The sequence below is a fragment of the Caretta caretta genome, chromosome 12, assembly GCF_965140235.1.
Source record: "Caretta caretta isolate rCarCar2 chromosome 12, rCarCar1.hap1, whole genome shotgun sequence".
Classification (NCBI taxonomy): Eukaryota; Metazoa; Chordata; order Testudines; family Cheloniidae; genus Caretta; species Caretta caretta.
This window is the reverse complement of record NC_134217.1, coordinates 10,545,135-10,566,753: the sequence shown is the minus strand read 5'-3', so window position 1 is coordinate 10,566,753 and position 21,619 is coordinate 10,545,135. Positions and strand designations below refer to the sequence as shown.

Genomic DNA, 21,619 nt, shown 5'->3' with positions numbered 1-21,619 from the left:
TTGGATCTTTCCATACCTGTCTTAATGTTTGATTAGTGGGTGTGCATTTATATCTTGTTTTACCTTTGCAGATGTACTATGAACTGGAACATGTTTTGTATGTTGCAGTATAATACTGAGAGAGGTACTAATTTTGCATTTGTCAATGTATAATTATATATGCAGGTCACTTTATTCAATCACATACACATTCTCTCAATTTTAATTCAGCTTTAGATAACATCAGAGTTTAGCAGGATGCTATGTATGGCCATTATATATTAGCTCCTCTTGCTGTGGTTTATCTAACCGAAAATGGTTTGGAATCTTTAAAGGCATATTTTAATATTAGTTTCTTGGAATTTTCCCTAGTAGATACAGTTTGAGAAGGAGTCTATATCTCATACAGATACACTTCAGAAATGTCCACATGAGCAATATTGAGCCTGATACTGCAATGGGATTTTGAATTTGCAAGGGAATCTGTTTTAGGCACTTCTTCACAATCCCATGCCATTATAACAGGAAACTCAGTAGAAGGATGCAATGGCAGGTGACAATAAATTATGCATTTTAAGCTAGGTTTTGCCTTTAGGTACATTCCAGAGCAAGGGTTGGTGTGAAAATGGCACCACCACAGGAGTGTAGCCCTGAGAGGCATTGTGTACCTCAGGCACCCTTCTGCAATGCAGTTCCTGTGGTCCTCTGAGCTGGTGCTGAGGCAGAAGTAATCTGTTACAGGCCTGTAGAGCACAGCATGCTCCCTTCTCCTGTCTTGCCAGCTTCACGGTGGGGAGCATCAGAAATGGAACCCTGGTCTCATCCCCACACCTGGAATCACAATCTGGGCAGTTCTAATGCAACTAGAGTTAAGGGTCTTCCTCTCCCAGATTGCCCTGTGTGGCTGTATTAGACCCAGCCATAGCATAGCCTGTGATATAGTTTTCCAAAACTGCCTAATTTGGGGTTCTTACTCTTGCATTGATCAGAGCAAGATTTTTCCTTTAAGTTCATATGTGGTATAAAATATTCTCTGTAACAAGGTAGAAAAGGAGACTGAAAGGCCATTCCTGAGATTATTAATACCAAACATTTGTTTTAGTGAACGTACCCAGGATATTTCTTTGTGATAGTGGTCATATTTGACACTTACGACCCTTCAACCTGAAACATGCCAAAGCACTTTAAAAACTATTGCATAAATGCTGCATCCCTTACTATGTGAATAGTCCACTGACTCTGATTGTGGTGCTTTTGGATGTGGTCTGCAATCACACTGTGCAGACCATACTATTTTGTTTTGTAATCTAGGCTCTTGGGTCCCACATCCCCATCCTTATGCACAGTCAGTGTATCTCATTTTACTAGTAGTTCCATTGAATAGACTACAATATTTTCAAAGGAAAGGTGGGAAGATTGGGCCCTGGGTGCCAGTAAACAGGATTTATGTGAACTTCAGCCTGTGGACTATCTGACATTTTTGGAAAACACTGTCTAGGATAATGCCTCATGGGACAGTCTTCTAGATTATCTGTTATGGCACTGACCTTCTAGCACCAACAATGCAGTTCAGGTAAAGTGAATTCCTATTTGAGTGATTTTGAATTGGGTTGCCCTAGTATAATTGCTATTTTCTGTACAAAAGTGGATTAGAGAGCACCTTCTGTGTTTGGCAGCAAGAACCAGAAACATACACTTATTTCTTGTCCCAGACTTGAGCAAACTACTGGTCAAATACTGACCATATGACTGAGTTCTGTGAAGGTGGAAACTCCTTCCAAAGCTAAACTAACACACCAAGATCTGTGTTGCAGGGACAGTGAATGCTCTGGGTTGTTTTCCCACTGTCCTGCCTGCAGAGCTGTCCAGATAGCGTTCTCACAATATAATATAGCCATTAAAATGGAGCACTCTCAGGGGAGTCGCAGTATTCAGCAAAACAATGCACTGCTTACGTACGGAATTATAGGGTTAGTAATATTGTGGAGGTCCAGTAGCTATCATGGCTGTCCATACTTCAGTGCTTTTTCATTTACAGAACAAATAGATATGTAATCAAATTTTACTTATTTAGTTTATTTTTGTGTTTTTGTTTTTTTTCTGTACTGGGCTAGAGGTTGCAAGGATTTTGTTTTCACGTTGTAACCACGGATCTTTTCTTCCATCATGACTGCTTACAGGGACCCTGCCCAGTAGTTTAGGGTAATGGTGCCACTCAGTGAAACAGAAAAATCAGCTCCCTGTTACAAAATGGCAGAATTTTAGGTTTCGGGAACGGGCTATTCAGCAAGCACTCGAACATTGATACTTTCCATGGAAATATTGGCCATGTTAACTTTTTGGCTGTTACTTGTTACTATTTTTTTGGAAACTTCAAAAACATTTAGAGAGGTCCCTTCCATTTCTGTTCATACACATATTATTCACACACATACATATTATATTCATACATATACTTCGTGTTTCTGTGTGAGATGTGTGTATAAAATAAATTTGATATATAATGTAAATACAATTACATGTACATACATACATCATAGCTGTACTTCTCAGATCAATTACAAAGGTAATGTGGCATAAGTGATTCCATTCTAACAGGCCTTTTCAGCTGGCTATAAAACTTACGCAGACTGACCTTTCAGACTGAAACTTTCCACATTTGGTCACAGCCTGAAAGTGAAAATGGTTCAGACAGTTTTAGACACCGAGGTGTAAAGTGTACACTCTTGCCACAATAAAGAATAGTTTTGCAACTGCTGTTTTTCCCTTTGCAGAGTGGAGTGGGAGGCTTGTCTCTCCTCAGATGTGGAAGAAATGTGTAATTTGCCAGAAACTCTAGAGGTGTAGATGTCCTTTTTGGTAGTCGAGTGAAAAATCTCATTTCACTTGGCTGCAGGTCGATGGCTTGAAAAATATATATTGCGCCCTGGTTTGTGTTATAGGATAGAGGCTTGTTGTTTTTAAAGTAAAACAATCCCACAATGTTGTACTGGGGCTGCACCTACTGCATAAGAGACTCATTTAATGTGCATGTGGAAAATGGTGTGTATGTAATGAGGCAGCCTGCAGAAACAACCGCAGCAAGACTCCTGCAAGAGTCAGTGGCATCCAGCCAGGATTCCCTGATATCCCTGTGGGTCTGCAAGGATCTATTGGCTTTGGAGTAAAGCTGAGTTAATTCCAAATCTCCCCTATCCTTGTTCCCCTTCCACTTCCGTGAAGAACACAAAGTAAAGTCTGAACACTGAATTTCTCTACCGCTGTGCAAGTGTAATCCATCAAGGGCAATGAGAGTAGTTTCTATAGGAATTTATATATTATTATATTAAAATGCCTTTAATAGACACTTTCCATAGAGCCACCTATAGGCTCAGCATAGCATCTCTATAGAAAAGCATCACTTAGCTGGAAATGATCTTTACCATTCATACACAGTTAATAACTCTAATGAGCTTCAAAAGTCCAGTTGGAAAACTGGTTAAAAGATGAGTGAGAAAGCTAGGGCCAGAGCAATGTAAGATTTTTATTATGTGCTTTCTTTTTCCAGATGGAAAAATAATGAACATTGACAGGAAATTATCAAGCATAAATGACCTGTAAATTCACTGCCTGCAAAGCCTGTAAAATTAATAGGATATTTCTCGGACAGTTGGAGAACCTGAAAATCCAAACAAATGGACAAAACTCTACCCATCTTAAAACTAGGTTACATTTTTATTTAAGGTTGTCAGATGACATTTACGGCGGCTTCATCAAGTCCAGTGATACAGGAGTCATCAGCAAAGCTATGGAGGTTTTTTTTTTTTTGAGGCTCAGATAAAACTTTCCCTTCCAGGCATTTTCTTTGATAGACATACTGTATTACTGTACTGTTTTAAATCCTGAGTAGGAAAATCAAGCACCTGCAGCAGCTTCTCTGTTCCATCCATCTAGAGCCAAATCCTGATATCATTTAAGTCAGTGGGAGTTTTGGCATTGATTTCAATGGGGCCAGAACATATTCTGTACACATGCTCCACCCTTATTCAGTTTAAAAAAAAATCCGTCTGAAGTCTGTGTCTATCAAGTGATTTTCATGATGTTTTCTTGTGTTATTGTGCTCTGTCGTAAGTTCTATGCAAGCGGACCTTCCTCAGAATTTTGCTCTTTAGAAATCTGGTAGAGGGTTGGTTTGATGTGCATGCAGTATCTGTGCCCTCAGTCTATAAAGCATAGCTGGTAGGTTTCATTTTAATCTTGTCATTGGTGACTATTTCCCCATTAAGAGCTAAGTTATGTCTGCTGACCACATGCCGTCACTGGGGTTTTACAGAGATGCACCACCCTATGGGGAGAAGTTCTCAGACTCCTAGGAGGAGTGTCCACATTACTGTACTCTTTTAAGGAGCTTAGCATACTTCCCCATCTTTGGGTACAGCTGGCCAGTACTTTGGGGGAACAAGCCATGACTCCATCTACACTCATTGAGGGTCCAAGGCTCCCACAAGAACTAGCCAATGACCAGACCTTGTGCTTCAATGAAGGCAGCAACTGCAAATCTGCCTGACCCTTACACAGATCATATAAAGCATGGGGAAGTTCCTTACTTCATAGATTCTAAGGCCAGAAGGGATTATTATGATCATCTAGTCTGGTCTCCTGTACAACATAGGCAATAGAATTCCCCCAAAATAATACCTAGAGCAGGACTTTTAGAAAAACATCCAATCTTGATTTTAAAATGGTCAGTGATGGAGAATCCACCATGACCCCTGATGGATTGTTTCCATGGTTAATTACTTTCACAGTTAAAAATGTACACCTTTTTTCCAGTCTGAATTTGTCTAGCTTTAGGTTCCAGCCACTGTCTCTCATTATACCTTTTCCTGCTAGATGGAAGAGGCCATTATTAAATAGTTTTCCCCACGTAGGCACTTACAGACTGTAATCAAAACCCCTTAACCTTCTCCTTTTTACACTAAATAGACTGAGGTTTTTGAGGCTGTCACTGCAAGGCAGGTTTTCTAATCCTTTAATCATTCTCATGGCTCTTTTCTGAACCCTCTCCAATTTATCAATATCATTCTTGAATTGTGGGTACCAGACCGGGACACAGTATTCAAGCAGTGGTCACACCAGTGCCAAATACAGAGGTAAAATAACTTCTCTACTCCTACTAGAGAATCCCCTGTTTATGCATCCCAGGATCGCATTGTCTCTTCCAGTAACAGTCTCACTGGGTGCTCATGTTCAGCTGATTATCTACCCCTCAAATGTTTTTCAGAGTCACTGCTTCCCATGATACAGTCCCCCATCCTGTGAGTATGGCCTACATTTTTTGTTCCTAAATTTAGCCATATTTAAAAACTCATATTATTTGCTTGCACGCAGTTTACCATGTGATCCAGATTACTCTGAATAAATGACCGGTCCTATTCATTTACCACTCCCCCAATTTTTGTGTCATCTGCAAACTTTATCTGTGATTTTATATTTTCTTCCAGATCACTGATAAAATTGTTAAATAATGTATGGCTAAGAACTGGTCGTTTGGGAACCCACTGGAAACACATCCACTTGAGGCTGATTCCCAGTTTTTAATCCATTTGTGTGTGCCATGTTCATTTTACATCATTCTAGTTTTTAATCAAATTGTCATGCGGTACCAATTCAGTACCTTGCAGATGTCTTAAGTATATTATATCAACACTATTACTTTTACAACCAAACTTGTAATCTCATGAAAAAAAGATATCAAATTAATTTGACAGGATTTATTTTCCATAAACTTATGTTGTTTTGCATTAATTATGTTATTCTCCTTTAGTTCCTGATTAATCGAGTCTTGTAACAGCCTCTCCATTATCTTGCTTGTGATCAAGGACAGGCTGGCAGGCCTATATTTAGCTGGCTCATTCCATTTTCCCTTTTTAAAAAATTAGCACAACATTAGCTTTCTTGCAGTCTTCTGGAACTTTTCCAGTGCATCAAGAATTATTGGAAATCAGCATTAATGGTCCAGCAAGCTCCTCATCCAACTCTTTTGAAACTCTTGGATGCAGGTTACCTAGACATCCTGATTTAAAAATGTCTATCTTTTGTAGCTGATGTTTAACATCCTCCCAAGATGCCAGTGGAATGGAAAGTATGTTATCGCCATCTGAGGAGACTATGTCATCTGTCTTTCCCCAAATACAGAACAGAAATATTTATTGAGCACTTCTGCCTGTTCTGCATTATTACTGATAATTCTAGCATTTCCATCTAGTAATTGACCAATAACATTGTCAGGATTCTTTATGTTCCTAATATATTTTTAAATCTTCTCTTTATTATCCTTCTTTATTCACCACTATTATTTGGTGGCTGAATAAGGCTGAGGCAGATCTAGTGTTAAATAAGATGAAAAGACTAAAGCACAACTTAGTTCTAGTACCTGTGTGTCCTCCAACAGGTTTGTCTTACAGATCTACAGTCTAACGTGTGTGGGGGAGAGATGGAGTACATGACACTGTAGCAAAATGGGCTTCCGAAACCCCCTCTACATTTACCGGGGAAGTAAACACTTGTAAGGAAGAATCCCCTAGCTGTGTTTTAGAGGGTGTGGAATGCCCTAGTTGGGGGGGAATCTAGAAGAGCGAGGAAAAAATTACGTTTTCCCTGCTCTGGTTGACAGGTACAGAGGCTGCTGTTATGAAAATCTGCAGGAGGAAAACGTAAATGTCTAATTGAAACACAAAGCAAAATTCTCCAACACCCTTACTCCCTCTCCCCCAACAACAAAAATAGAGAAAATAATGGGAAAACATAGTGAAATAGAGAAAACATAGTGTATAATTTTGTTTTTCAAAGCCTCCTTCCCTTTTTCTGAATTCCAGTTTTCTGTAAATGTCTAGATTTTTGTGTGTGTGGAGACTGCTAATTAGTCTCATGGTGCTTCTCAGTGGGGCTTTAATCCTGCACCCGCCAGAAGGGGCTGGGAGGATTGGGGCTGGGAAGTTGTTTGCAGGCAGATAACCAGTGAGATGTGAATGGGCCAGAGAGAGTAACAGGGAATGCTTTGCAGTTTGAAGTAGCAGTGGACGGAGAAGTTAGGCAGTGAACAGACAGGGAAAGTAGGACTTCTATTAAGGCAAAATCTCCTGTGGTTTTTGCTTCTCTTAGATCCATGTAAGTGCTTAAAGTGGTATTGGATGAGAGAGGGAAGGAGTATTTTCAGGGGTGTAACTCAAGAGCTTCTGTTGAACAACTGAAATCTTACATGCTGCACAAGACAGAGGGCCTTGACCATAGTAGTGACATGTTCATTAACAGCCTTCTTTCTTCCTTTCTCTTAGGTGCAAGTGGGAAATACACCTCAGGACCAAAGAATTGTGGGATACATTTCTTGCACTCATTTGCAAGCTCTGGCAGGTATTGTCTGGATTTCCTTTTCTGAGTGTTGTTCTCATTGTGTTTCCAGTTCTGTGCCAGAAGTTTCTCTAATCAAGTGCAAGAGCAGTACATCTTTCCCCATTCTGCATTTGTAACAATGTCATGCAAGTAGCAAGGGAATGGAAAGAGAGAATAAGATATCTGTAAAAGCCACACATCATAGATTCTTCAGCCACTTCTTGAAACACAAACAAAAGTTGCACACCAGTAAAGATTTTAGTGATGGTATGTTGGGACCTGAACCTGTACAGCACTGAGTACCCGCTACATTCTGTTGGCTTAAAAATCAAGGGTGCTCAGCACCATGCAGGATCAGGCCGATAAGTATCAAAGTAACTCCCAGGCATTAGGTACAATGGAGAAATAAACCATTTCTTTTCTGAAGCATCCGTTGGCGATCCAAAACTGTCACTATTTTTATATATTACGCTGCAACTCACACTGCTGCACCAAGAAGAAGAATAAAATAAAATTGTCGATGACAGTACCATAATTGGTCAGGAATTTTCCATCAAAATGTTTGAGACAGAAAATACAATTTTCGCAAAATTGCAACATTCTCATGGGAAAATGGAAATTATTTCAGTTTTCTGTTGGGAAAATCTAAAGAAAATATTTAGTTAGGGTCAGATTAACCCAAATCAAAACACATTTCTGATCAGGCAGACACATTAATGTTCCTGGCCTGTAGAGGACAATAGCAGCATGAAGACAGCAGACCCCTATGGGAAACTGGGGGCAATGAGACTCCTGAATTCAGCAGCTCAGGGAGGACACAGATTACTGTCAAACCAAGTCTACACAAAATATTTTGATTCCCCAATGAAATTTTTTCTGAATTCTCCAGTCCATGAAAAATTTTGAATTTCTCATCCCAAAACTTGGGGATAAAAACAAAAACTTTGAAATACCAAGTTTCTGACCTGCTTCTATAAAGATATTTCCCAGAATCCAAAGGAACAGTGTTTTCTGAGACTCATTCTAACGCACCAGAAAATCATAATAAAAGTTTATAAATAGAATAACTTCCTGCACCCTGAAAAACCATGCTAAGTAAAGCCGATCCATCGTCACGCAGAGCAGTTCAAGTAGAAATCAAAAAGTTGGAAGAAGCCCAGATTCTCTGCCTGATTTTTGCTTGCCATCTCCAACATAAATTGTTAATAAGTTTATGCTCTGTTTAGAAAATATTACTGGTCCTATTTTAAAAACGTTTTCCATTTCTTCAGCTACTACCATATATAGTGCTTGCTATGTTATATGCATTGTTTCATGAAATACTTTCCAACATCATGTAAAACAGACTACATAAAATACAATAAAAAGCCCAGCAGTGGCTCGGAGACTACGAATTGTATATGTTTTTGAACTCTTTTAAAAAAAGAATGGGGAAGATGTTATATATCAGTAGATTTCTCAGCTCTTCTTAGTGTATGTATATCATTGTGGATCCCACTGTAGGTACATATGCCTCTTATGTACATGAGACCAAAGTCTTGATTAGCAGTATGTGTTGGGGCTGTGCATGTGCCCTGCGTCTCGTTAAGCTCTTTCTGTACAGCGAGACAGAACCTGGTAGCGGTCTGACGAACTAACCTTTACCACCCACTGAGTCTTTCTGAAATTATTTGAAACGTTCAGAACTTTTCTGATCCATTGATAAAGAACCACCACAAACAAAATCAAGCCATTTGGTAGAGCCGGGTAAAATTCTCTTTTTTTTTTTTTTCCTTCAAACAATGCAGATTTGGATAACCAAATTATTTAAAAAGAAAAGGAGTACTTGTGGCACCTTAGAGACTAACCAATTTATTTGAGCATGAGCTTTCGTGAGCTACAGCTCACTTCATTGGATGCATCCTGTTCACAAAAGCTTATGCTCAAATAAATTGGTTAGTCTCTAAGGTGCCACAAGTACTCCTTTTCTTTTTGCGAATACAGACTAACACGGCTGTCACTCTGAAACCAAATTATTTAAAGAATTTGTGAATATTGGCTAATTGTTTCAGTTGAAAAACCATTTACAATTAAAAAAGAGAGTCAAAATGTTTGACATTTTCAAAATAAAATGTTCCAACTTCAATTCAAAATGACATTTAATTTCAAAATTACCTTTGTTTATTTTTTTATTAGAGGTAGAAAAGCTTGAAATTTAAATAAAACATTGTTTTGGATTGAAAGAATTTTTTTCCAAATGTTTTTGGACTTATCAGCTAACCAAAAAATGTCTACCATCTGGACTGAATGTTGAATGTAGACCGACTTGTATGCCCCCAGTCGGTACAGAGTACCTGAACATGGCAGATTCGACACCTGCGGACTTTAAGCCCTGCTCTTCTTGCAAAGGATTAATTCTCCTGTAAAATGGATACAGCAGATGCCTCTCCTGTTTAGGAGAGACCCATATACTGGAGAGGTGCTTGGTATGCTAGTCATTCTCATTGAGCATGCACAGTTGAAGTTTCATCTACTAAAGCAATCTCTGAAGATTTGGGAGGAGACGGCAAAACTCAGATACCAGATAAACAGACCCTCTTGAGTGCCCCAATGAACAAAGATGCCACACCTCAGACCAGCATAGAAAAGAAAATGCCCAGAAAAGACCCAGTGCTCATACTGATACCAGCACTGATGTAGAAACCAATGCCTCTGGTATGAAGAGAGGCCATCCTGAGCACAGGAGCAGAGACTCCAGGTGAACTCAATGTCTTTCTACAGGGACAGACCACATACTTTCTGGGAAGAAAATCACTAAGCCCCTCATGGCATAAAACCCAGTGGTAAAGAGCAGCCTACCAGCACAGCACAGAGTGAAAGCTCCCCAGCACAGACCATGGTACTGGCAACACATCCTTTGATGTCAACAGCTGAACCAAGGCCACCTGAGATGCTCCTGAAAAAACTGAAAGTGGCTTTGGTGCTGGACACCTTCCAATGTCAGTGTAGACTTTGGTACAGAGAGCACCATATGCCTTAGTGTTGTCCATAGAGGAGATGTACTCCTTTTCACTACCAGAGCACACATTGTCACTTTCCTCAAAGTGGAGAACCCTCTCCTGTTAGATCCATGGAGATATCCTAGAAAAGGCAGCTGTCTCTTGTTACAGGGCTCAGCCATTGTCACATCAGGAATGGTACGGTATCAGATAAGCCATACATATCCATTCAACATACCTCTGTTTCCCTGTTGGGCTTACTGAGATCTACCCTCATATTCTTCTGCAAGCCAATCTCTGTTGCATTCGAGGAAGAAGAAAAGATTACACTCCCTGGTGGCATCCCTCGCCAGACCATTGACAACAGACAGCGAGGAGTACCACGAGGAACCAGACCTCAGTCCAGAGTATCATCATCGTCCTAATTCACCACCTAATGACCTTTCTTCATCTTCTGATGAAGCTGTGCCATCAGCACAGGTACTGGCACTGTACTTTGTCATTGCAAGAACTTGTCATGACAATTGCACAAACCCTAGAAATAGAGACAATGATGATGCAAGAAAAGTCTTATGAGGTATTTGAAATATTGACAACTTCTGGCCTGGCCAGAATTGTCCTCTCTATAAATGAAGGGTTTCTCAATCCTGCTAAGGCTCTTGGGCAAATACCTGCCATGATACCACCCATAGTGAAAAGAGTGGGCGACGGGGTGGATCACTTGATGGTTACCTGTTATGTTCATTCCCTCTAGGGCACCTGACATTGGCCACTGTCGGAAGATAGGATACTGGGCTAGATGGACCTTTGGTCTGACCCAGTATGGCCATTCTTATGAGTGGAACAGAGGTGCCAAGTCCCTTTTAAAAAGGGTTTGAGTGCATGACTGACTTTCAGAAGCAGCCTTATCCCATTGGGCACGGTCTGCCATAACACTGGATAGTTGGGTGCTAGAGATCATCACCAATAGCTACCCTCTTCAGTTTTACTCTTCCACCCTATTCACCCACCCACCTTTCTCATCCTTGTTCGGGAACTCTTCTTGCAAAAGTCTGTTACAGGCAGAAGTCGCCTGGTTGTTTCATCAAGGAGCCATAGAGGAAGTACCACTAGAATTCAGGGGAGGAAGCTTCTACTCCTGGTAATTCCTTATCCTAAAGAAGAAACGACATCTTTGTCCTATTCTGGACCTGAGGAGACTGAACAAATACATGTGCAAGCTCAGCTTCAGTTACACAGTTATGCTTGGTTTTCTCACAGCTGACAGAGTCAAGGTTCCTCAAGGGCCTCCTGTGTACCTATCCAACTATGAGAGACCTGACTCCGATGTAGGATCTCAACATTGTCCTCAAGAAACTCAGGGAGCTTCTGTTCAAGCCACTTTTAGATTGTTCAAAATATCACCTTACCCTCAGGATGGACTTTCTATTTGCTATCACCTTAGTATGGAAAGTCAGCAAACTCCAAGCCTTTACAGACAGACATTCTTTCATAGGGACAAGGTGGTATTGAGACCACACCATAAGTTCATCTCTAAAGTGGTCTTGGAGTTTCACCTAAAACAGTCCATCAACCTGCCAGTCATCTTCCTGAAAACTCACTCGATGCTGGAAGAGAAGAAGCTACATAAGTTGGACGTTTCAAGAGTCATGCTCTTACCTTACCAAGACCAAGTCCTTAGAATCCAGTTAATGTAATAAATGAAACAGTCGTTGAATAAATTATTTTGATAAAGAACAGTTGCTTACCCTACAGTAAGAGTGGTTCTTTGAACATAAGAACAGCCATACTGGGTCTATCTAGCCCAGTATCCTGTCTTCCCACAGTGGCCAATGCCAGGTGCCCCAGAGGGAGTGAACAGAACAGATAATCATGAAGTAATCCATCTCCTGTCGCCAATTTCCAGCTTCTGGCAAACAGCGGCTAGAGACACCATCCCTGTCCATCCTGGCTACTAGCCATTGATGGACCTAAATGTTGAGATGTTGTAGTTAGCCTATACAGCTACAGCGAGACCTGTGTTGTCTTCCCATCTCTTGGTAGCCATGTCAGTCTCATCCAAAGGCCAGGCCTCTTGTGACAGAGAATCTAAGTGGATCATGCAGTGTAATTCCACCTGCTGCCAGACAGTTGCTCCCTCTAAACGTCAAGGCATACTCCCCGGGGGCACAGGCAGCGCCTTCCGCCTGCTTTAGACACATGATCTGCAACATGGAGCAACTCACTGATCTTTTTGCCCTTGACATGGCAGCTAGAGCTGATGCTGAGTTTGAGAGAGCCGTTCTGCAATTGTTATTTGACTGATGCAGCTGAAACACCTCTTTCCCACCATCTAGTGAGATCCAAACTGACACATACTTGAAGAAAAAAAAATAAGTTACTGTGGTTCTTCAAGGTGCTGTAGTCAGTGTGGATCCAGTGGCCTGCCCTCTGTCCCTGCTTTTCATAGTTCTTGGCTAGTGCAGACTTTGAATTATGAGGAAACAGAGAGTTGCAGCCGCTCCACCCTTTGTGCCTTCATACAAGAGCACAACGAGGTAAAGGGTATATGAATGGCCCTAATGAACACTGCGGTTCAGAATAATTCAGTCTTGCGCCCACAAGGAGCACTGACCCCTACAGCTGGTTTCACGCTGCCTACAACATCTCAAAGAATCAGTTACTGAAGGGTAAGTCAGTGTTCCTTAGCAAAATAAGTTATTTGTTCAAAGGTGGTTTCATTTATTACACTAACTGGATTCTAAGGATTTGATTTGTAAAAGTTCATAATATATTTTGCAATATCAGCAATTCAGGTTTGGAAAATAAGCTGTGAGAATTAGCTGCCCTATCTCTAAAACCAAAAATGTCCTGTTCAGGTTAGAATTTATAGTAGTTGCAATAATAAAATAAAGGACAATCCTGCAAACCCTTACTCAATACATAGGATCAGACCCCAAGTTAGAAGGAGCTGTGTGTGCCCACAATGAGCTGTGTGTGCCCACAATGAGCTGTATTTTACTTAATGTGGCTATAATTGTGCTTGAAGTAGATGGGAAGAACAATCCCTTTTGGGCTGCACTAAGACTACTGCAGATATGGCCTTATGCAAAACATAGATTTATTATAAATGGATGGAACCTTGAACCTATGCTCCAGGTCAGAGCATGTTCACGTTAACCTAGACAAGGACAAGTAGCACACATTTTGTTTGGTTAGTGTTTCAGCAACAGTGAGACAGTCTGGAACAGAAGTGGCAATCACTATAGTAAATTGAAGAGACTGAATAGCTTTAAAAAGAGACATGACTTTTCAGCACCATTTTAATAATGTAAGATTCTTCTTCAGTTTTCTATTTTTATCTCTGTATTCTGGTAACATCTTGCTCTGAGCATTCATTTTCTGGAGCCTAGGGTTGCAGTTGTTCTGAGTCCTGATTTAGATTCTTAGCTTCCATTTAGCTCTGATCCCTTTTCACGACCCAGTAACCCACTCTCTCAGCTAGGTTTTGACACCAGTGCTGTCTGTTTGTCCTCTAATCTTTTATGGAATCTAACAGAATGGGGAAAAACATGTTCACTTCTCAGAGTCTGAGCTTCTCCCTTTAAAAATAAGAAGTACCCTTCGTAGTTCTACTTTCGTATGTTTGCTTCATATTTTCAGGCTTATCTGTCAAGCTATATCAAAGACAACAGAATTACATTTAAGAGCCTACATGTCCTTCAGTTAGTCATATTATTTTATGTAATGAAATGGAAAACAAACTCCTAACAGTTTGGCACAGCTGTTTTCTGTTAAGTGTATTAATGACTTGATTCAAAACATTTCACCTTTTTAAAAAAGAGTAATGATAGAAAAATAATAGGTGTGGCATCTATTAAAAAGACAAACATTTTAAAAGGTTACCATTTCATTCAAATAATAAGATACTGCTCAGGGTAATTTGGACCCCCTTCTAGGATATATAAACTTGCACACAACAGCTTTGATGTTTGGATAAGATGTAAAATGGAGGGATCTGAGCCCTTATGGCTATTAAAGATACCATAGCACTTACTGCAAGAGATGTCCTGGCCAAATTCTGTTGTAAGCAGTTATATATCTTTTTATACCTAAAATTCACCCTTTTCATTAAAATGGAACTGGATATAGATTTTTTTTTTAATTTACTGTCCTGGACCTGTTTTGTAGTGTTTCTGTTATTAAATTGCTGCTTAGAATCATTCCAGAAGTAGCTGCATTTCAGTGGTAGATGGAGTGTTCCTTTAATGAGGCTTGAACTTCTTACCTACCTACCTCACAGGGGGATTATGAAGCTTGATTGGTTCTTTCATGCCTGCAAAATGTTCTGCTATCCACTGATAAAAGCTGCTTTAAAAGTGCCAGGTATTATTGTTTGGAAGGTGGGGTAATCATCTTCTGGCTTGGCTGAAGTCAGAGACCTTATTGCAAATGTAAGGATCATTTTTTTCAGTGAAGTACAACTAACACTTCAGTTGTTAATGGTCCCGGAGGAGTTTGCATATCCACTATGCAAGTGGATCTCCAAATTATATTATTAATTTATTTAAAGATGCTTTCTGTTTACAAGGTAATAATAGTCCTGAATGAACTCTGAGGTTGACATGTTGACAGCAAAACAAATCAACCAAAAAAACCATTTAAATCTTCAAGGATGCAGGCTGAGGAGTTTTAGCACAGGATATGGTCGTTACCCAGTGAACAGACAGTACTCCAAAACTATTATTATTGAATTACAATTTGTAAGTAAATATTCATATTTTAAATGAAAGAAAAATACAAATATCAAGATAAGCGAAGTTGGTAAGGGATAAGTTTTATTAAAAACAAAAAAATTAAAATCCACATTTCACTTTTCTTTCGTTCCCCACTTGTCGCCAGGCTTCACCAACTCCCATGTTTTTACCACCTTATTTCCTTCTTAAAAACAGCATAGTTTCTCCCTACAGATAACCAAGGCCTTCCTCCCTAGCTTTATATTAATCAATGGGAGCTTTGCCAGTGACTTCACTGGGGCCAGGAACTCACCCATTGCTTTTCAAAAATGAATGGAAAGGAGAATCTGTGATTCTCCACTGGAAACACAAACAAGCCATTCATTCTGGGCAAAAGGGACTGGCTGACCTGGAGGAAGTGGAAGAGAGAACCCAGAGGGTTTTTAAAAAATTTCTCTTTCTGTGGTTTGACAGTTTGGTTTTCGTTGCTCTTTGGTATTTCCCACCATGTTCTTCCTTGAAAATGGTGGAGTTGAAGGGATTAGGAAGCATCTTTCTTGGTGGCAAGAGCTTGAAAATGTTGAATGCAGGAACCAGTTAAAACAGGATTTTGTCTTTTTCTAAATCAGTTGTAGAGACATAACTGTAGAGCAATTAGTGCAAATCTCTGTACTCTGGTTAAGTACTGATGTTAGCCAATCAGAACACAGAGAGTCTGAGTCTGAACAGTTACTGAGAATTGCATGCCTGGGGGCAAAGAAATTACAGTTTTTAGTTACAGTCCGGCAACCCTATTCTAAGATTTGCTGGGACAATTTTGTTTAGTGAACAGTAAGTGAGTGGTTTGTAGAATGACTACTTGGCTGGGTACTCTGTATTCTGGCAGGACTTCTCCATTCTTAGTTGTCATTAGTTTTGCATCAGAAGCTATTGATTGCTCAGGTCTGGTAGGACTGGGCACCACCAATAGTCCCCCTGCTGCTAGATACACAGTGTAGAGTAGCTGTCGTGCAGCTTTGGACTTCCTGCATTCCTGAAGAAATTCTTGGTGGGGCTGGCCTCTGGGGATCAGTTAACCTTAATCTCTCAGATGTAGGGAATGGGGCTTCTTCAAGGAGTGTCCCTATGAGTGCGCCACTTTAGGTGCGCTAGCAACCCCTGCACCTTTGATCAGAGATTTCTCATAGCAGCGTCTGTTTGGCCCGCGCATGCGTGTTAGTCAGTCTTAAGTGCCATTGTTAATATCACTGCATGGGTGAACTGCCCTCAGTTCTGCTGGAGCTCTGGCAGTTGTCCTATTTCCTGTGAGATTTCCACAATCAATTTCTCGGTCTTACTGATATTAGTCGCAGTGGTAGTTTTCCATAATTAGTAAATACTTTTGATATAGATTTTTTTCTTTAAAAAATTATTTTCTTTTTTCTATATGGTATTTAGATATTTGATAGTTACTACTACTTACTGGGAGGTAATGCCCGGTTCTCCTGGCTTCAAGCACTGTCTGTTGTGCTGGGAGGTGATCCCGGTCAGCAGTGGGCACTCCTGCTGTATCCATTTCCTCAGGGAATTGCACATTGCTCAAAAGTGCAACTTTTGTCTGGCACGGAAATCAAGATTCAGAAAAAAAGAGAGAGGAAGTTTCATCTCCTTATGATGGAGACCTCTCTACATCCAGCCTCTGACCCAGGCCAAGGAACAATCCCCTTCCCCTGTATGTTGGTCCCCAAGCAAGTCTGCTGCCTCGGAACCCCACACTTCCAAGGCATCTAAGAAGACGACACAGGACTCCTCTCATAAGCCTTTGAAAGAACATGCCCCTGGCTCGCCAGGTAGAGAACCTGCCTCTAAAAAGCAGAGGTCATTGGTTTTCTCAGCTACCATGGCACCACTAGCTCTTCAGTCAGGTACTGTTGAGGCTCCCAGTTCCTCAGAACCCATGTCACAGCTAGACTGCAAGGCAGCAAAGCCACAGGCCTAGAGAGACCATCAGTACCATTATCAGACTGAGACAGCAAGAAGAGCTTTTCCTGTGCTTCCTCTGACCATGCTTCCCTTGGAGCTCACGAGATCTTCAGTACCATCAACAACTGCTCTTCCCTCCAAGAGCCCAAAGCCTGGGTACCTTTAGTGTCCTTGGTCACAACTACCTCAGCAGAGACTTCAGCCTCAGGAGTTCTGTTTTCCCTGGGACCTGGCTGTATCTGAGATGCCCGGCTCTCTGCTCCTCGGCTCCAATGTGCTGTCAGTACTGAGAACATCCAGATTGCCTGAACTTCGCCCGATATCAGCTGTTTCACCTCACGTCTCTCTAGGCACGCCACCATTCCAGAGTGAACTTGAGGAAGAGGATTCTGATGAAGCCCTTGCCTCGTTCTCTCAAATGTCAGTTCAGGGCTCTCCTCCTAACTCCAACAGAAGCCCCTTCCTAGAAGCCTCTGCTGAAGCTGCAACTTTTCGTGGCCCACGATTACCACCAATGCCTCACTAGTATGAGCGCCCTTGGGTGGCTCCTCCTATGTCTTATGCACCTCCTCCATGTCCATATTGGGACCCCGGGGCAGCTTATCACCAACAGTTTTCCAGAGCATCAGGTTCCACCCATCATAGACAGAGGCATCCAGCATCACCTATTCCCTCCAGGAGGCCTGATCCTCCAGGGGAATCCTTTGAAGAACAGGAGGCTAGAGCTGATGAAGGGATTTCTCCTATGGCTAACATTTCCTTTTCATCGCCAGATGAAACACTTATGCCTCCTCCTCCTCCATCCCTGGCAGATGATTTTAAACATTTCCAGGATCTGGTTAGGAGGGCCGCAGATGCTGCAGATGACCTTCAAGGAGGTGACAGAGCCTCATCATAAACTGTTTGGCATCATCCATTCACTCTCCTCAACCTGCAGAGCCTTGCCTGTTAATGAGGCTCTTCTGAACCCAGTGAAGATCGTCTGGCACACCCCAGCTTCGATTCTGCCTACATACAAAAGAGTAGACAAGTAGTATTATGTCCTAGGAAAGGAAATGTTTATATTCTTATCCATCACCTGCTCTTTGATAGTTGACTCAGTGAATGAACATGGTAGTTAGCACCATGCTAAGACCATGCCTCATGACAAAGACCACAAGTGTAGGGACATACTGGGGAGAAAGTTTAGAATTGCCAGTTATCAGGCTTCGATGGCAAACAACAACCATGTGAATTACACCAAACCAACCTCTTTTGTGGACCATCTACTGACAGAATACAGGGAACAGTTCCAGGCAGTTATTGCAGAGGGCCAGCTACTTCCCAGGACAACCCCGCAAGCCTCTTCTGAGCCGCTGATACCTCCACCTGTTCGATTGCTTCAGCGGTGGGAATGAAAAGAGCCTCCTGGCTCCAACTCTCTGAATTTCTGAAAGAGGTCCAGAGTACAGTACAGGACCTTTTTTTTGATGAGTCCGGCTATTTGCAGATGGCATGGAGGAGTCTCTGCGAACACCGAAAGACTCTAAAGCTACCTTAAAAAGAAAAGGAGTACTTGTGGCACCTTAGAGACTAACACATTTATTTGAGCATAAGCTTTCGTGAGCTACAGCTCACTTCATCGGTTGCATCCGATGAAGTGAGCTGTAGCTCACGAAAGCCTTATGCTCAAATAAATTGGTTAGTCTCTAAGGTGCCACAAGTACTTCTTTTTGCATACATTTTGTTTCTTCTTCTTTGAGTGTTCAGTTGTTTGGATCCACCAGTTTCTTCCCAGAGGAAAGTCATTCTTCAATGATGTGCTGAATGGATGGAGTATTATTGGCAGCACAGGGCTGGTTCTAGAAAATGATAAATTATCTGAAAAATCAGGCCACAGGGCTCTCGAATTGGGTACCCATTTTTTGACATGAAGGTCTGTGCTTCAGTTGCCCTTGAAAGAGGAGTTGTGAAGCTAAATCCGTCAGTGTCTGTGTAACACGCAGATGCTAAATAGGACTGAAAGGGACTTCCTGGATCATCTCATGCAGTCCCTTGCTATTGCAGGGAACAGTGTCATACAATCCTTTTCATAATTTATCAAGCTTCATCTTAAAACTGCCCAAAAGTGTTGTCTATGAAAATGAGAGAGTCCAGAGATGTCCAAGAAGACAGTGGTACAATACAGTATATAAAGCCATCCTAGCAACCCCCAACAGGCTCAAATGCTGGTTTAAAACAGACTTGCATGGAATCTGCTTATAAGATTGGCCCAACGCAACCTTGGCATAGGAAAAAGGAGATGATTATCTGTTGTATTAATTTAGATGGAATATATGGGCCCACAGAGTCAAAGGTGTTAATATGATCCTGTAGCTGTCCAACATTAAATGATTTTAAACAAAGTTTGATATACAGAGACCTCAGCCTGCTAAATACTATGGCAAACAATTAAAAATCCTTTTAAACCTTTTATTAAAGATACAGAAAATGAAGAAAAAACAGTTAAAGCATTTGAAATGTAACATATTAAGTAAGGCTTTCATTTTAACAACATCCTTTGTTCCCTTTCCTTTTCTCTGGAGTTAGTCTTTAGAGGGTATTCTTTTTGGGGGGGAAAGAAGAAGTTAATTGAGAGAGGCTGGAGCTACCATTGTTGTTAAAGTCCAATCCTGTTTCCTAGAAAGCAAAACAAGACACACACACACACACACACACACAAAAGCAGAAGAAAGAAAGAAAATGCAGGTTCTTTCTTTGGTGTTTACGCTCAATTGCAACTTCACTGCTGGAAAAACATGGGCACAGCATACAAGCTTTTCAACCACTCCAAGAACTGGCAAATTTATTCATCAGGCTGTTTAGGGGATTGCTTTTATCTGCCTCTGCTCACAGGCTTACAGTAATGTTGCAAAATATGCAGTCTTGGCCAGCTAAGCCAGACTCTTGTTAGAAGACAACAGGAGAAGCATAGGAAATAGAAGAAAAAAGGTGGGGAAGAAAAAAGACTCATTGGATTGGGGTGACAAGGTCTCACATGCCTGGTGGCAGTAAGGAATCAGCCAGAACTGGTGGAGGTGGCAATGTCATCCGAGTTCCTCTGTTAGATCGGTCTGGTAAGGACAGCTCTTGGGATCAGGACTACGAAGGCCCACTGATGTTACAGTGGATCTCAAGGATAAATGACGGTGGCAGCCATGATAGTGAAGCTTGCTCTTTCCCCTTCTTTTAGTCAGCAGTTGTCCCTTCACTTCCTCTGTAACAACTTTGATCTCAAAGCTTCTTTTATTTTAAGGACACTGAAAGGGAGTGAAGGGCAGAATAGTCCATCCACCCACTATTTTGTCCACCAGCAGGCCTAATTTCTGACACCAATTTTGATTAATTGATTTCTGGTCTTGCATTGTTCTTGTTTATGTGGCGTGCTCGTAACACAGTCCTTGCATTACATAAGTAGGTGTTTTTGTTTGGACTGATACAGTCTGTCTCTGTCTCTTTTTTGCATCTTTTCACACCAACATTTGTTGTTATAGGTTATTGTAACATTTTATTAATTTTCATTCAATTTTCAGAGATGATCTCTGTCAAGGTTCCTTCCCCACTCTGAACTCTAGGGTACAGATGTGGGGACCTGCATGAAAGACTCCCTAAGCTTATTTTTACCAGCTTAGGTTAAAACTTCCCCAAGGTACAAACTGTTTTACCTTTTGTCCTTGAACCTGCCACCACCAAAGTGTCTAATAAAAATAACAAGGGAAGTGCCCACTTGGAAACGTTCCCCCCGCCCCCGCCAATATCCCCCCAAGCACTACACCCCTTTCCTGGGGAAGGCTTGATAAAAATCCTCACCAGTTTGCATAGGTGAACACAGACCCAAACCCTTGGATCTTAAGAACAATGAAAAAGCAATCAGGTTCTTAAAAGAAGAATTTTTAATTAAAGAAAAAGTAAAAGAATCACCTCTGTAAAATCAGGATGGTAAATACCTTACAGGGTAATCAGATTCAAAACACAGAGAAACCCTCTAGGCAAAACCTTAAGTTACAAAAAGACACAAAAACAGGAATATACATCCCATTCAGCGCAACTTATTTTATTATTAAACAAAACAGAATCTAACGCATATCTAGCTAGATTACTTACTAACTCTTTACAGGAGTTCTGACCTGCATTCCTGCTCTGGTCCCGGCAAAAGCATCACACAGACAGAGAGGACCCTTTGTTCCCCCCTCCACCCTCCAGCTTTGAAAGTTTCTTGTCTCCTCATTGGTCATTTTGGTCAGGTGCCAGCGAGGTTATCTCAGCTTCTTAACCCTTTACAGGTGAAAGGGTTTTTCCTCTGGCCAGGAGGGATTTAAAGGTGGTTAGCCTTCCCTTTACATTTATGACAATTATCACAATTAGGGTAAATTAACTAGGTTGTTTGCGCCCACTACTCCAGTTGGAAGGCTGTTCCAGAACCTCACTACTCTGATGTTTAGAAACCTTCTAATTTCCAGCAAAAATTTATTCCTGGCCAGTTCATACCCATTTGTTCTTGTGCCAACACTGTCGTATAGCTTAAATAGCTCTTCTTCGTCCATGGTGTTTACGGTGGTGCATGCTATAGTAAAGCCCCTGGGGAAACTAATAATT

General features: G+C 41.1%; 1 protein-coding gene across 1 annotated transcript in view; it reads left to right on the top strand.

The window, feature by feature from the left end:
- SMPD3 (sphingomyelin phosphodiesterase 3) overlaps positions 1-21,619 on the top strand; it is a 251,983-nt gene that overhangs the window by 201,360 nt on the left and 29,004 nt on the right. Inside the window, exon 4 of the mRNA XM_048870564.2 lies at positions 7,296-7,371. Coding sequence (XP_048726521.2) covers positions 7,296-7,371 — 76 coding nt within the window. The remainder of the gene's footprint in view (positions 1-7,295; positions 7,372-21,619) is intronic.